The sequence below is a fragment of the Artibeus jamaicensis genome, unplaced genomic scaffold, assembly GCF_021234435.1.
Source record: "Artibeus jamaicensis isolate MK-2021 breed Jamaican fruit bat unplaced genomic scaffold, CSHL_Jam_final scaffold_1031, whole genome shotgun sequence".
Taxonomy (NCBI): domain Eukaryota; kingdom Metazoa; phylum Chordata; class Mammalia; order Chiroptera; family Phyllostomidae; genus Artibeus; species Artibeus jamaicensis.
The window spans coordinates 4,672,859-4,684,614 of record NW_026522026.1 but is presented as its reverse complement, the minus strand read 5'-3'; the positions used below and the strand labels follow the sequence as shown (position 1 = coordinate 4,684,614).

The window sequence follows — 11,756 nt, the reverse complement described above, 5'->3', positions numbered from 1 at the left end:
CCTCAGCTTTAATAAACATCCTCTCAATATCAACTGGACTCGTGTTGTGAAATCTTTGCTGCATAAAGTCAGGATCCTACACACCACTGACGCCCTCTGGGCTTGGTCCCTTTCAGGTGACAGTCACACAAGGCAACATCTACTAGCCAGTTCTCACTGAGGCAGGTCATCAAGAAGACCTTGAATAGATGAAGATCTAATACATGCATACTGAACAAAACTTTCATGCCATAAACAAATCATCTAACCTACTGCTGCAGAAAGTAGTCAGCTGCTTAAAGTCAGTTTTAGAGCTGCAGGGACTTCAGAACCAAAAGCTAATGCTGTGCTAATTGCAAAATGATCATTTCACACTGGAGGACTTGGACAAGATCCTAATTTTATCTCCACTAAAGGCAACTGGATGAGCAGGCTATTAACAGGAGGCTCAGTTTCTGTGCTTGTGCCCAACAGGAAACATTCATATTTTAAGCCTTAAAGAAAAAAATTACCCTCACTGAGATATAGTCAGTAATTAGGCTGATGCAGTACTACAGGGTGGTGCAGAAGTAGGTTTACAGTCATGAGTATATGAGGCAGAGTTTATTCTGGTATTATTAGTTATTAACTATTGTGTTTATATTATAACTGTAAACCTCTTGCCTACCCCTGTGTTCCAGTGGCTTGCTTTTTCAGTTAAAACTATGGACATCTTTTCATGGCAGAGGTTACTGCTTTTTTTTTTTTTTTAACAAAAAAGACTGTAGTATTGTCCTATAGGCATGTACAATAACTTATGTAACCCATCTACAATTTTTGAACTTTTAAGTTGTTTCTAATATCTCATGATTACAAACTATGTTCATGAAAATCTACCTATACTTTTGTGTGGGTGTATGGTTTTATCAGATACTCCTAAGTGACATTTCTGGACCAAAGGGTTTGCATATTACAGATCTGTAATTTAATAAACTAAATACATAATGTAATAAGTCACAATTAAAAGTTAATCTAGTTTAATTCCCCAAAAGTGAAACAATTTAGATTCCCACCAGCAGTGTCTGGAGAGGGCCCTGCTCTCAATAACACAGCATTGTATCAGTCTTTTAGCTTGTAGTTAATTTGGAGAAAAAAATATTAGCAGTCAACCACTAACAAGCAGTGAGAAAATATGAAAATACTAAAATCAGACAAAAACAATTCAAGGCCCAAAGGATTTTTAGTGGTTTTATTTTATTTAATAGGCCACCCTCTACCAAGAAAATTAAAGAAACATAAGCCTTCATGTATTATAATTATAAAATTGCCAATGGCAATTTCATATGGTTTAATCTAACTAATTACATTATTTCAGTACACATAATGCAAAGATTCGGAAATACAAGGGTAAATTGCTGAATCTGGACTTACAGAAATCTTTAAAACATTTTTCCAAAGATGGGCAGATGGGGAAGAATAACTAAGGATAAAGAGGATTTGAATAACGTACTTAACAAGCTTGACCTACTAAATATATGTAAATAACAGAGTGTCAATTTCTTTGCACAGTCCCATGGAATATTTAGTACCTACCCAGGCATACATGGGCATCTTAGATTTACTAAAAAACTATGTTTTCTGGAAATAGTGATTTACAATTGTTTGGGTTATATGCTAGGGAAAAAATGTTCTTAATAGGAGTCAATGAGGAAAGGCAAGGTGTTTGTTTAATCAAGTTTTACAGAAAGAAAAGCCAGCCTCAAGGAAGACTGCCTTCTGTCCTGCTTGGCTTCATCGGGGACCCCTCTAGGCTCCGTTGCTGGAGCCCACGGTCCCTTCTGCCTCATCAGCACTCTTCTGTTTCTGGGTTAAGTAGCTCAGGCGTCTCAGACGTGGCTTCAGGAACATAGGCCCCTAATCCCTGAGCGTAAGAACACTTGGAACTCTGGAGGGGTGGGCGTGAGCAGTGGAGAAACTGTCTTCAGGAGTTGGGCCGGAGTGTGAGGCTGGTACCCAGCTATGCACCCTACCCCCTTTCAGATCCTCCTGCAGGCCTGATCTGACTGAGGTCAAGGGGTGCCTACTGCCATGAGGCAGGGAGCCCTGCTGCGTGGCCAGGGCAGTGGGTGACGTCATTGCCTCTCCGGGAGAAAGCATGTCAGATGAGGCCTGCAATTCATTTCTTGGACTCCAGATCTGAAAGAAATTAATTTAAGCCTGGGATCCCTCAGCCTACTCGGAAAACAGGATGTGGACTATACCTGTACGTTAAAGTGGTTCCTGCCTCGTGTTTCACAGGGAAAAATACCAAAGAAGGTAAGAGCTTTCTTTCTAGCCTGAAGTACAGAAATGGATGAGACCACAGAAGCGACACACGTACTTTCACGCAAGAAACAAACGCAGATTTGGTTTGGGGGCAGAGGTCAGAGCAGGCGCCTTTGTTATCTCACTGACTTACCCAGAGAGGGAGGGCCTCTGCTGTGTGTTCCGAAATCTTTGAGTGCTGGGTAATGAATCTTCCTTCTGTTTGGGGGGTTCACTTAGTGGGCAGATAAACAATGACTTATGTTATTTAATGATGATGTCCAACGATGACGATGCTGAGTCGGTCCCGGAGGGCCGAGGAGTCTCAGCCGTGCAGCGCCGACACGCTGGCTGCCTGAGAGGCAGGCTCTGCCGGGGACTCGCCCGCAGGAGAAGCGGCTGCTCATCACCAAAATGTGCTGAACGATTCAACCATCGGAGGTGACATCAAGCTAATTGTTTGTGTTTGATCTTTGTCTTGAGACTCTTTGTCTTGACACGTATTTTCTTTCTCTTTTTTATTCCTTCTTCTTAATGACTTCTAAAACATCCTCAGCTGGTCTGACACAGTGTCACTTTCTTCTCTTAGGCAGCCGAATGCGGTACCTATTTAGTCAGAGTCACTTTCTCATTTTTTCCCATATATAGAAATACTTTTGAAACATGTAGTTTACTAATTTTTAGTTATAGAAGTTATGATAGAACTGTTTAAGTTAAAAATGAAACTTCCCTACCTAACCACATTCTCCAGAGGTAATCACTGTTAACAGGTGCGTGCTCTTTGAGTCTACTCTGATTGCTGTATTTCTTATACTGGTGAGATCACATTAAGTACTGTTCTTGGCCGCCTTTCTTCATGTGACAATATATCTTGGAAATATTTTGTGCTGTTACATGTAGGCTTGCCTTCTTTTTGTCCTGGCTGATCATGGCTAAAGGCTATTCTATTTTTTTTAATGTACCATGGCGTTTTTTTGTCAACTCTGTACTGACGAATACCTAAGAAGCTTTTTATTTGGGGGGAAGACAATTTTAAAGAAATTTCCGAAAGCTCCTTTATGTTTTTCATGATGATGACAAACATCTGTGAAGTATTCCTTGTATGGAACCTCATCCCACCCTCATAACACCCCAGCAGTGGAATCATCCTGATCCACGCACAACAGAGATCCAGGTGGGGCCCCACGGAGCCCCTCAGCAGGGATGCCACACATCTGGGCCAGTATAGTGATGGCTGGGTGCCCCTCCCCACGACCTGTGAAAGCATATCTCTTTTGTTCCTGGGGACCCAGAGTTAGTTACAACTGAATATGCTGCCTGATGGGAGACTTTATTTCTTTCACTCCTAGAGGTCACTTCACAATTTGTATTGGTTACTTTAAATTTTTTTGCTTTCTCATTCTATAGCCATGTTATACATATTCCTACTTTCAAGTCTTTCTTTACAGGGTAGGTGATTTGACAAGGTTGTCTCATCCTACCACTATGGTTGGATTTATAAATGCATAAGAAACAAGGTATCTGAAGGGCAAAAGAGAACTTGGGTAATGACAACAATCTCTGACCCAGCAATAGTCAGTATCCATCACAGTGGTTTCTGCTTGTCTTAGCTCAGGCTGCTGTAACAAAATGCCATAGACCCAGTGGCTTAGACGACACGTTTATTTCTCAAAGTTCTGGTGCCAGTAGCTTTGGTTCCTGGTGAGAGCTCTCTTCCTGTCATGCAGACAGCCACCTTCCCACTAGGTCTCCACACGGCAAACAGGAAGAGCTCGGGTCTCTCACTAATCCCATCATGGGGCCCCACCTTCATCACCTCATCTGGACCTAATCATCCCCCAGAGGCCCCACCTCCAAACACCATCACGTTGGAGTTTGGACATCAACATGTGGGTTAAGGGGACACATTTAGTTCATAGCAATGCTGCGTTAGATAGCATGTCTTTTACTGCCTCCTAAATCTGAGCCAGGGAGAGACATGTTTTTGATTGTTGATATTTTAAAATACATGTGATATGAGATTCAGTCTATCAACATATGTTGAAATTCTACTGTATACTGAGAGCACTTTAAATATATTACTTATTATTCTCAGTGATATACATATGACAAAACAGTCTATGAGGGGTTAAATGGCCAAGATCTAGAAAGAAGCTGACCTGGAATTCTCCACCCCATCTGTACACTTCCAAAATCAAAATGTTGCACTATACAACATGGCCCTATAGGCAGTTTAATAATTATCAAAGCAATTTTTTAGTCATTGGTAGACTCAGTCATTGCTGATATTCCTTCCAGCTCTAAAATGGTGCGGGATTCGGTTCATGATGGCTCCTCACTTTACCTCATGCTCAGTTTCTGGTTACATGACATCTCTTGTATATGGGGAGCATTTTGCTGAGAAGAAAAAAAAGAAAAGGAAAGAAAAGAAAAGAAAAGAAAAGAAATTATAGTCTTCTTTTCTTTGACTATATTTAAAAATCAATCAACAAAAGTAAGATGAGCCTTTCATTGGGTTTGCAAGGGAAAAGATAACAACTCCTTGACAATCCCCAATATAATAACCTCCACAAATAGAGGAAGGTGAGTGAGACAGAAGTGAGGAAGGGGGAAAATATCAAAATAGAATCCACTGTTGACATTGTCAATACATCTCATATTGCTTCCTGAAGAAGAGCTAAAGATTCATCTTTCCTCTGTAAAAATAAATACTCGTATGGCATGAAGTTAATTCAATTAGTATTTATTGAGTCCCTCTTATGTGTCAGGCACCATGCTGTTGAGTCCTGGATATAAAAATGGTGAATTTGCTTACACAAGGTGTTTGCTGTTGTGGAACTCACAGTCTAATGATAGAAAGACAGAATCTAATAGTAGAAAGACACAAAAGAAAACTTTAATATGGTTATTGCTGTGATGGAGGTGTGAGTAGGATACTCAGGAGCTCATGGGGGGGTTGGTATGTCAAAACTGGCTTCCTGAGCCCTGGCTGGTGTCGCTCAGTGGATTGAGCGTGGGCCTGCGAACCACAGGATGGCGGTTCGATTCCCAGTCAGGGCACATGCCTGGGTTGCAGGCCGGTTCCCTGCAGGCCAGTTCCCAGCAGGGGACGCACAAACGCAACCATACATTGATGTTTCTCTCCCTCTCTCCTTCCCCCCCTTCCCCTCTAAAGATAAATAAATTTAAAAAATCTTAAAAAAAAATCTACTCCAGTGAGTTAAAAAAAAAACAACAAAAACTGGCTTAAGAAAGGTGATGCCTAAGATAAGCCTGAAGAACTGAGTAGATTTAGCCAAGTTAGGAGGAATGGAATAGGAGGGATATTCTAGGAAAGAGCAAAAACACAAAGGTCACTGGTAGTCAAAGAGCAGAGTTTGGAGAAAGTTGAGAAGAAAGATGAGGCTGGAAAAGTAGGCTTTTGAGAAAATGAGTTCTATTTGTAATACATGGAATTCAAGGCACTCCAGTGAAAGCTTAGCAGAAAGCTGGGTATATGGGGCTGATGTTTAGGGATGGCCTGGAATGAGGTATAGATTTGAAAGGGGGGAATTGATAGTTGAAAATCTGAGGTATTTAAACCATCCAGGGAGTTTGTACAGAGTGAGAGATGTTGTTTGAGACTAGAATACAAATAAAAATCGACATTTTAGGAATAGACAGAGAAAAATGAGCTCAATAAGGAGAAAGAGTAAATACTCAGAGAGACAAGAGTAAATAAAAGAGAGTCTGGCCTCATGGAAGCCCGAGACTAAGGAGTAGAATTATGAGGGGTGACTTGAGGCAGATGAGCTTACTGTTGTGGCAAAGTAAGGAATGAAAAGATACAGGCACTGGAGACATCAGCATTAAAGGTTCTGATGAACAGTGAGGAGGTAAAAAGTGGTCTTAGGAGGAATTAAGGAGAAAATATGTAGTCTATTCCTGGAGGAGAAGAACAGAGAGGTTGGATTATACCTGAAAAGACATAGGAGGTCAAAGGGTGATTCATGGTGACAATGATTTGATGATATGATGATGATGATGATGATGATGGCGATAAACTAATTTGAGCAGAGAGGAAACTTCAGTATGTTTCTAGATGTAAGGGAAAAGCTAGTAGAAAGGTTGAAAACATAGGAGAGATATGTAATGATAAATGGAGGGAATTTTCGGGGAGGAGCACCTCTTATGCACTGAGGTTGGAGGGGTGATAGTCTCAACATCTTTAAGATGTGGGACACGAGGTTCATAGACAACTTGTTCAACCTGAACTAATGCTTTGTCTGAATCTTTCTACTGCAGATTCCCCCTGCCTTCTATCAACAAACAGTTCTCTTTCCCTTGGACCTGCTGTCTGTGTTCCAGAGAAATAGTGTTCTTATACCATGGGAAGTGGTACCTCAACCCAACATCATTTTGCTTTCCAGAATGCAGAGAAAGGTATGTGTTTCCCACCCCCCAAACTAGTTCTGGGTACCCCAAAGCTCATGTTGCATAGGGAGAGACTTGTCAGGATAGAAGCAAGAAACCATTATTTTTCTCCTCACGCAACTCTTTAAAAAAACCCTCACCCAAGATATTCTTATTGATTTTAGAGAGGAAAGGAGAGAGAGACAGAGAGAGAGAAACTTTGATGTGGGAGAGAAACATCAGTTGATTGCCTTCTGTACACACCCAACCAGGGATAGAACTCACAGCCGAGATATGTGCCCTGATGGGGGATTGACCTGCAACATTTTGATGTACAGAATGATGCTCCAACCAACTGAGCCACCCAGCCAGGGCATTCTCCTTACATAACTCTTGAAAATCAGCACCTTCTCATGTCGTGGCCAGCAGCAGTGTTCAGCTGAGTATCTTAGGACTTGGTGAAGTATGTTTGACAGGAGGCTGAGGAGAGGCAGCCAGAGGTGTGGGAGGAAGCAAAGGAAATGGGGACAGCTCCTTGTTTATGGGTCTAGCACATCTCTGTAAGCTAGTGGCTTCTTTGTTTTCTAGTTCGGCAATATGTCCCAGGCTCATCTCGCATTTTTGGCCCCAGACCAGGAATAGGGTGTAGGATATTCATTGCTGCCAGGTTGGGTATTCTTTCTACATTATTTTAGTGAACAGATGCAGAAAATACATATTATTTATTAAAAAATAATGAAAGAAGTCATCATGGCCAATTTGTATTTAGAATAACAGTATTTTTACTTAACAACCTTAATATTATATCTCTGTCTCTTTTCTCTTTATCCCTAATGACATCACTATAGAATTATTTAATATATCCCATAATATATACATAATAGTTTCAGAATAATAATAACAACACGATTTTGTAAGCAATACGATCACTGAAAACTCCAAGATTTCTTTGTAGTGCTTTTGTGCTTCAGCTGTTTACTAGAGGTGAACAAACTACTGAACTTTCAAGCCATTTGAAATTACTGCTTTCTGTTTAGTGATGCCACCAATTTATACATGGTTATATTCACTTGTTTAACTTTCACTTTTGATTTTTGAGAGATTGATATTTTTCACATTGATTTAGGTTTGTTTTATAATTTTGTAAAACATTTATACAATTCCTGTCCCAGTTATCTATTGCTATGTAACAAACTATTCCAAAACGTAGTGGTTTAAGACAAGCATTTTATTCTGCTCATGATTTGGTGGGTCAGAAATTTGCAAAGGGCCCAGCCAGGTGGGATCAGGTTTGTCCCTGATCCTCGGGGCAGCTTAGGCTGGAGGTGCTACTTCTAAGACAGCTGTTCATGCAGTGTCTGATGTCTTGGTGCCCTTTGGCCTTTCTCTCCCCAATGGTTGTCTTGTTCTTAATGTGTGGTTTTAACAACAAGGTGTATTTGTAACTTGTACCCAGAATTTAGTCCATACCAGGCCAGGGCAAAGAGGAGTTCAAGTGTATTGTACTGAGCTGTGGGGAAAGGATCTGAAGCTATCCTGTACTTCACAGTGCCCACCTCAGTCAAAGATGACCCAGGCCCTAGAGAGAGAACTGGAAGGGAGGATAAAGAGGGAGAAAGAGGCCTTACCTGCTCCCCCTGCCCTAAGCAGCCAAAGCAGGTCACAGGATATAAGTATGAGGTCTGTCCAGAGAAAAGTGCAGCTATTAATATAATGAGAATGGTTAGCACTACACTGATGTAACCGGGCAGCCAAGGAGAGTGGACCGTAATGTGCATGTGTGAACAATGTGACTGTCAGTGGGGGCAGTAGATGCTGTTGAGTGAGCATGTGTACTGTGTGGCTGTCACATTTAACATGACTGAGTGAGTAGAGCAACAAGTATGCATCAAATATTGAGTTAAGCTTGAACTTTCCCCCTCGGAAAATACTCAGATGACTGAGAAGGCTTTTGGGGATGATGCAATGAGTGCAGTGCAAATAAAAGTGTGTCACAAATGCTTCAAAGACAGTCAAGAATCTGTTGAAAGTGATCCACGTTCTGGAAGGCCTACGACAAGCAGTACACTGAGAATGTTGAATGTGTACAGGCTGCAATCAACAAAGATTGGAGACTGATACTGTGAGAACTAGAAGCTGATCTGCGGATTCCAAAAACTACTGCATCGGAGATTTTGATGCAAGATTTTGGCCTGAACCGTGTCATGGCAAAATTCATTCAGTGGCTTCTGCTACCAGAGCAGAAGGAACATGGTGCTACAGTTGCTAATGACTTAATTCAAACCACTGCCAATGAACCAGATTTTCTCAAGAAGGTTACATCCAGAGATGAATTGTGGGTTTACAGTTATGATCTGGAAATAAAGACCCAGTTGTCCCAAGGGAAGTTGCCTGGTTCCCCATACCTGGAGAAGGTGCAGAAAAGTCACAGCAAGATCAAGACCATTTTAACTCTGTTTTATGATGGGGGAGGTGTTGTTCATCGTGAGTGTGCCCCTCCTGGCCAAAAATTAATAAGGAGCACTACCTCAATGTTCTTCATCAATTGAGAGATGCAATATGATGAAAACGACCACAGCTATGGGCTACTGGTGATTGGCAGCTTCATCCTGATAATGTGCCTGCTCATGCATCATATCTCATGCAGAGTTTTTGGTAAAAGATTGAATCACCCAGGTAACTCAGCTCCCCTATAGCCCAGATTTAGTGCCCTATGACTTGTGGCTTTTTCCAAAACTGAAATTGCCTCTGAAAGGGAAGAGATTTCATACTGTCGATGAGATTCTGGAATATATGAAGGGGCAGCTGGTGGCAATTCCAACAAAGGATTTTACAGACTGTTTGAACAGTGGAAGAAATGCTGGGAGAACTGTGTGAGGTTCCAAGGTGCCTGCTTTGAAGGGGACTGAAGTGTCATTGTCCTATGTACAATGTTTCTTGTATCTTCTATCTTCTTCAGTCTCCATTTTTCAGAGTGTGTGGCTGGGTACTTTCTGGACAGACCTCATGCGTCTAGTTGGCAGCACTTGCCTTGAAGTGCTTGAGGCAAGGCGATTCCAAACCCACTTCAGGGAACGTTTGCGGCCATGATATTCCTGTGTTGTTTACCCCTTAGCACAAATAAGAATCATGTGTGGAGCTTGTTCAACATGCAAATTTCTGGGTTCCCTGTGGAGATTCGGATGCTGTGAGTCTAGGGCAATGTCCGGACTCTGTGTGTTTTTGTGTGTTTTCCACGAGTTCCTAAAGGGCATGTCGCACTTACCCTGGGCACTTCTTTCACTCTTCTGAACGTGGACTTACAGCCTCATCACTTATTATTTAGTAAGTGCCTTTGAGAAATATGTACAGTACAGCATCTTCTTCTCTCAGAGGAAATCAAATTCAGCTTTGCTTGATTTCCTCCCAGGTTCTTTTTTCCCACTCCACCATCATCTTTCTTAAGGAAATCAGCAAGAGTTGTATCAGCTCTCTAGTGCAAGCTAAATGTATTAAATCGGTCTGTCTACTGTTCATGAGGGTGACCCGAGTGAACCTGCAGGCCTTCCTTTGTAAGCCAGCTTTACCTGCGAATGCCTCATCCTTCACTGGCGGCACATCCAGGCCTGGAGCTGAAGGAGAATCTAGTCATTGATGTGGACAGCTGTCCTCCCTGAACCACAGGCCCTAAAGCCCATGTGGAGAGTTAAACGTACTCACGCCACCCCGCGGTAACAGTCACCTTGCACAGCTCCTGGCAAAGCGAGAAGCCCGAAGGCTGCCTGTGTATCTGGCAGTCAGCACAGTCATGGAGGTATCATAACGGGGCGCTCTGAGCCTGAAGGGTGGTCAGATATGGGGAGGGCCAGTGCAGAGCCCAGCAAGTGCTCATCACCGTCTGTCATTATACAGTGTGTAGTCATCTGTGTGGTTTTTGTTTTCCCTGGTCATTTATCCAGTTCATCGCCTTTTCCAGATAAGGACATTGAGGCCCATGAAGGTGACTTGCCTGAGGCCATATAGCTGGTCATGGTCGCTTCAGGCCCAGAACCCAGATCTCCTGACAGCCAGTCTGTTGTTACAAATCAAAGTGTCCTCCACCCCCAGCCACTGCATTATGCCACCCTTCAAGGATGCTGCGTCCTTGCAGTCCCCCCCACCCCCCGCTTTCCTTATCCTTCTCAGAATCCTGATGGTGCAGCCTTTTCATCTTTACGCACATAAATGTTTTCACTAAAAAGTGGGAACTCCCATACCCCTCCAGTGATATGAATATAACCAAGGGGTAAAAATGGAGGTGGTGTGGGCAGCGTGAATGGGGCGAGAGCACCCCGGCCAGTGGGAAGGCAAGTCCTTCCTACCAACAGCAACAAGCAGTGCTTCCCCCACTATCGTGTCCCTACATTACAGTGGAGAGGCGCCCCCACCTCCCCCCAGGCCCAGGGAACCCCAGCTCACAGGCTTGCTTCTCCGTCTGTGTCCCAGCCTTCAAGGCAGCAGCCCTGATCCAGAGGTGGTACCGGCGCTACATGGCACGCCTGGAGATGAGGCGGCAGTGCACCTGGAGCATCTTCCAGTCCATAGAGTACGCTGGGCAGCAAGACCAGGTCAAGGTGCGCTAGGATGTGGGAGGGGGCTGCCTCCAGCTCTGCCTCGCAGCCCCTGGGCAACAAGGAGCTGCAGCCAATCTGGACCACTCCTGGGTTCTCTTCTCACTCACCTCTAAAGCCTGGTCTGCTTGGGTTCTTCTGCAGCTCCACGATTTCTTCAGCTACCTTGTGGATCACTTCACCCCCAGCAGTCACAACGAGAGTGAGTATGAGCTTCCACATGGCACGTCCTCCTGTCTCAGGGTCAGAGGTCTGGGGGGAGATGGACGATGCTCAGAGTGAAAAAAGCATGCATCTGGGGCAGCCAGGAGGACAATAAACAAACAGCGGAGTGGACTTGTAACATAGGTTCTTCCAGAAGCACACCTGGAGACAAGACTTTTGAGGGCAAGGAGTTTATTTGTTAAATACAGGAAACAGGTAGGGGCAGGGGTGGGAAGGGAGTGGGAAGGGATTCAGGGAAGGGAACGCAGCCAAGAAAGGGCGGCCTACTAAGTCAGCAACTCAGTGCAC

At 43.4% G+C, this 11,756-nt stretch overlaps 1 protein-coding gene across 7 annotated transcripts in view; it reads left to right on the top strand.

Moving 5' to 3' along the window:
* Nucleotides 1-771: 771 nt before the first annotated feature.
* The window catches only part of PPEF2 (protein phosphatase with EF-hand domain 2), a 29,657-nt gene continuing 18,672 nt past the window's right edge, over nt 772-11,756 (top strand). For 4 of the 7 annotated variants that reach the window (XM_037150182.2, XM_037150184.2, XM_037150178.2 and 1 more), the window contains exons 1-3: nt 2,288-3,436; nt 6,547-6,684; nt 11,388-11,445. In XM_037150182.2, the coding sequence (XP_037006077.2) occupies nt 3,365-3,436; nt 6,547-6,684; nt 11,388-11,445 (268 nt within the window). In that variant the 5' untranslated portion in view covers nt 2,288-3,364. The other 3 variants (XM_053655707.1, XM_037150179.2, XM_053655708.1) reach the window with 3 other exon arrangements.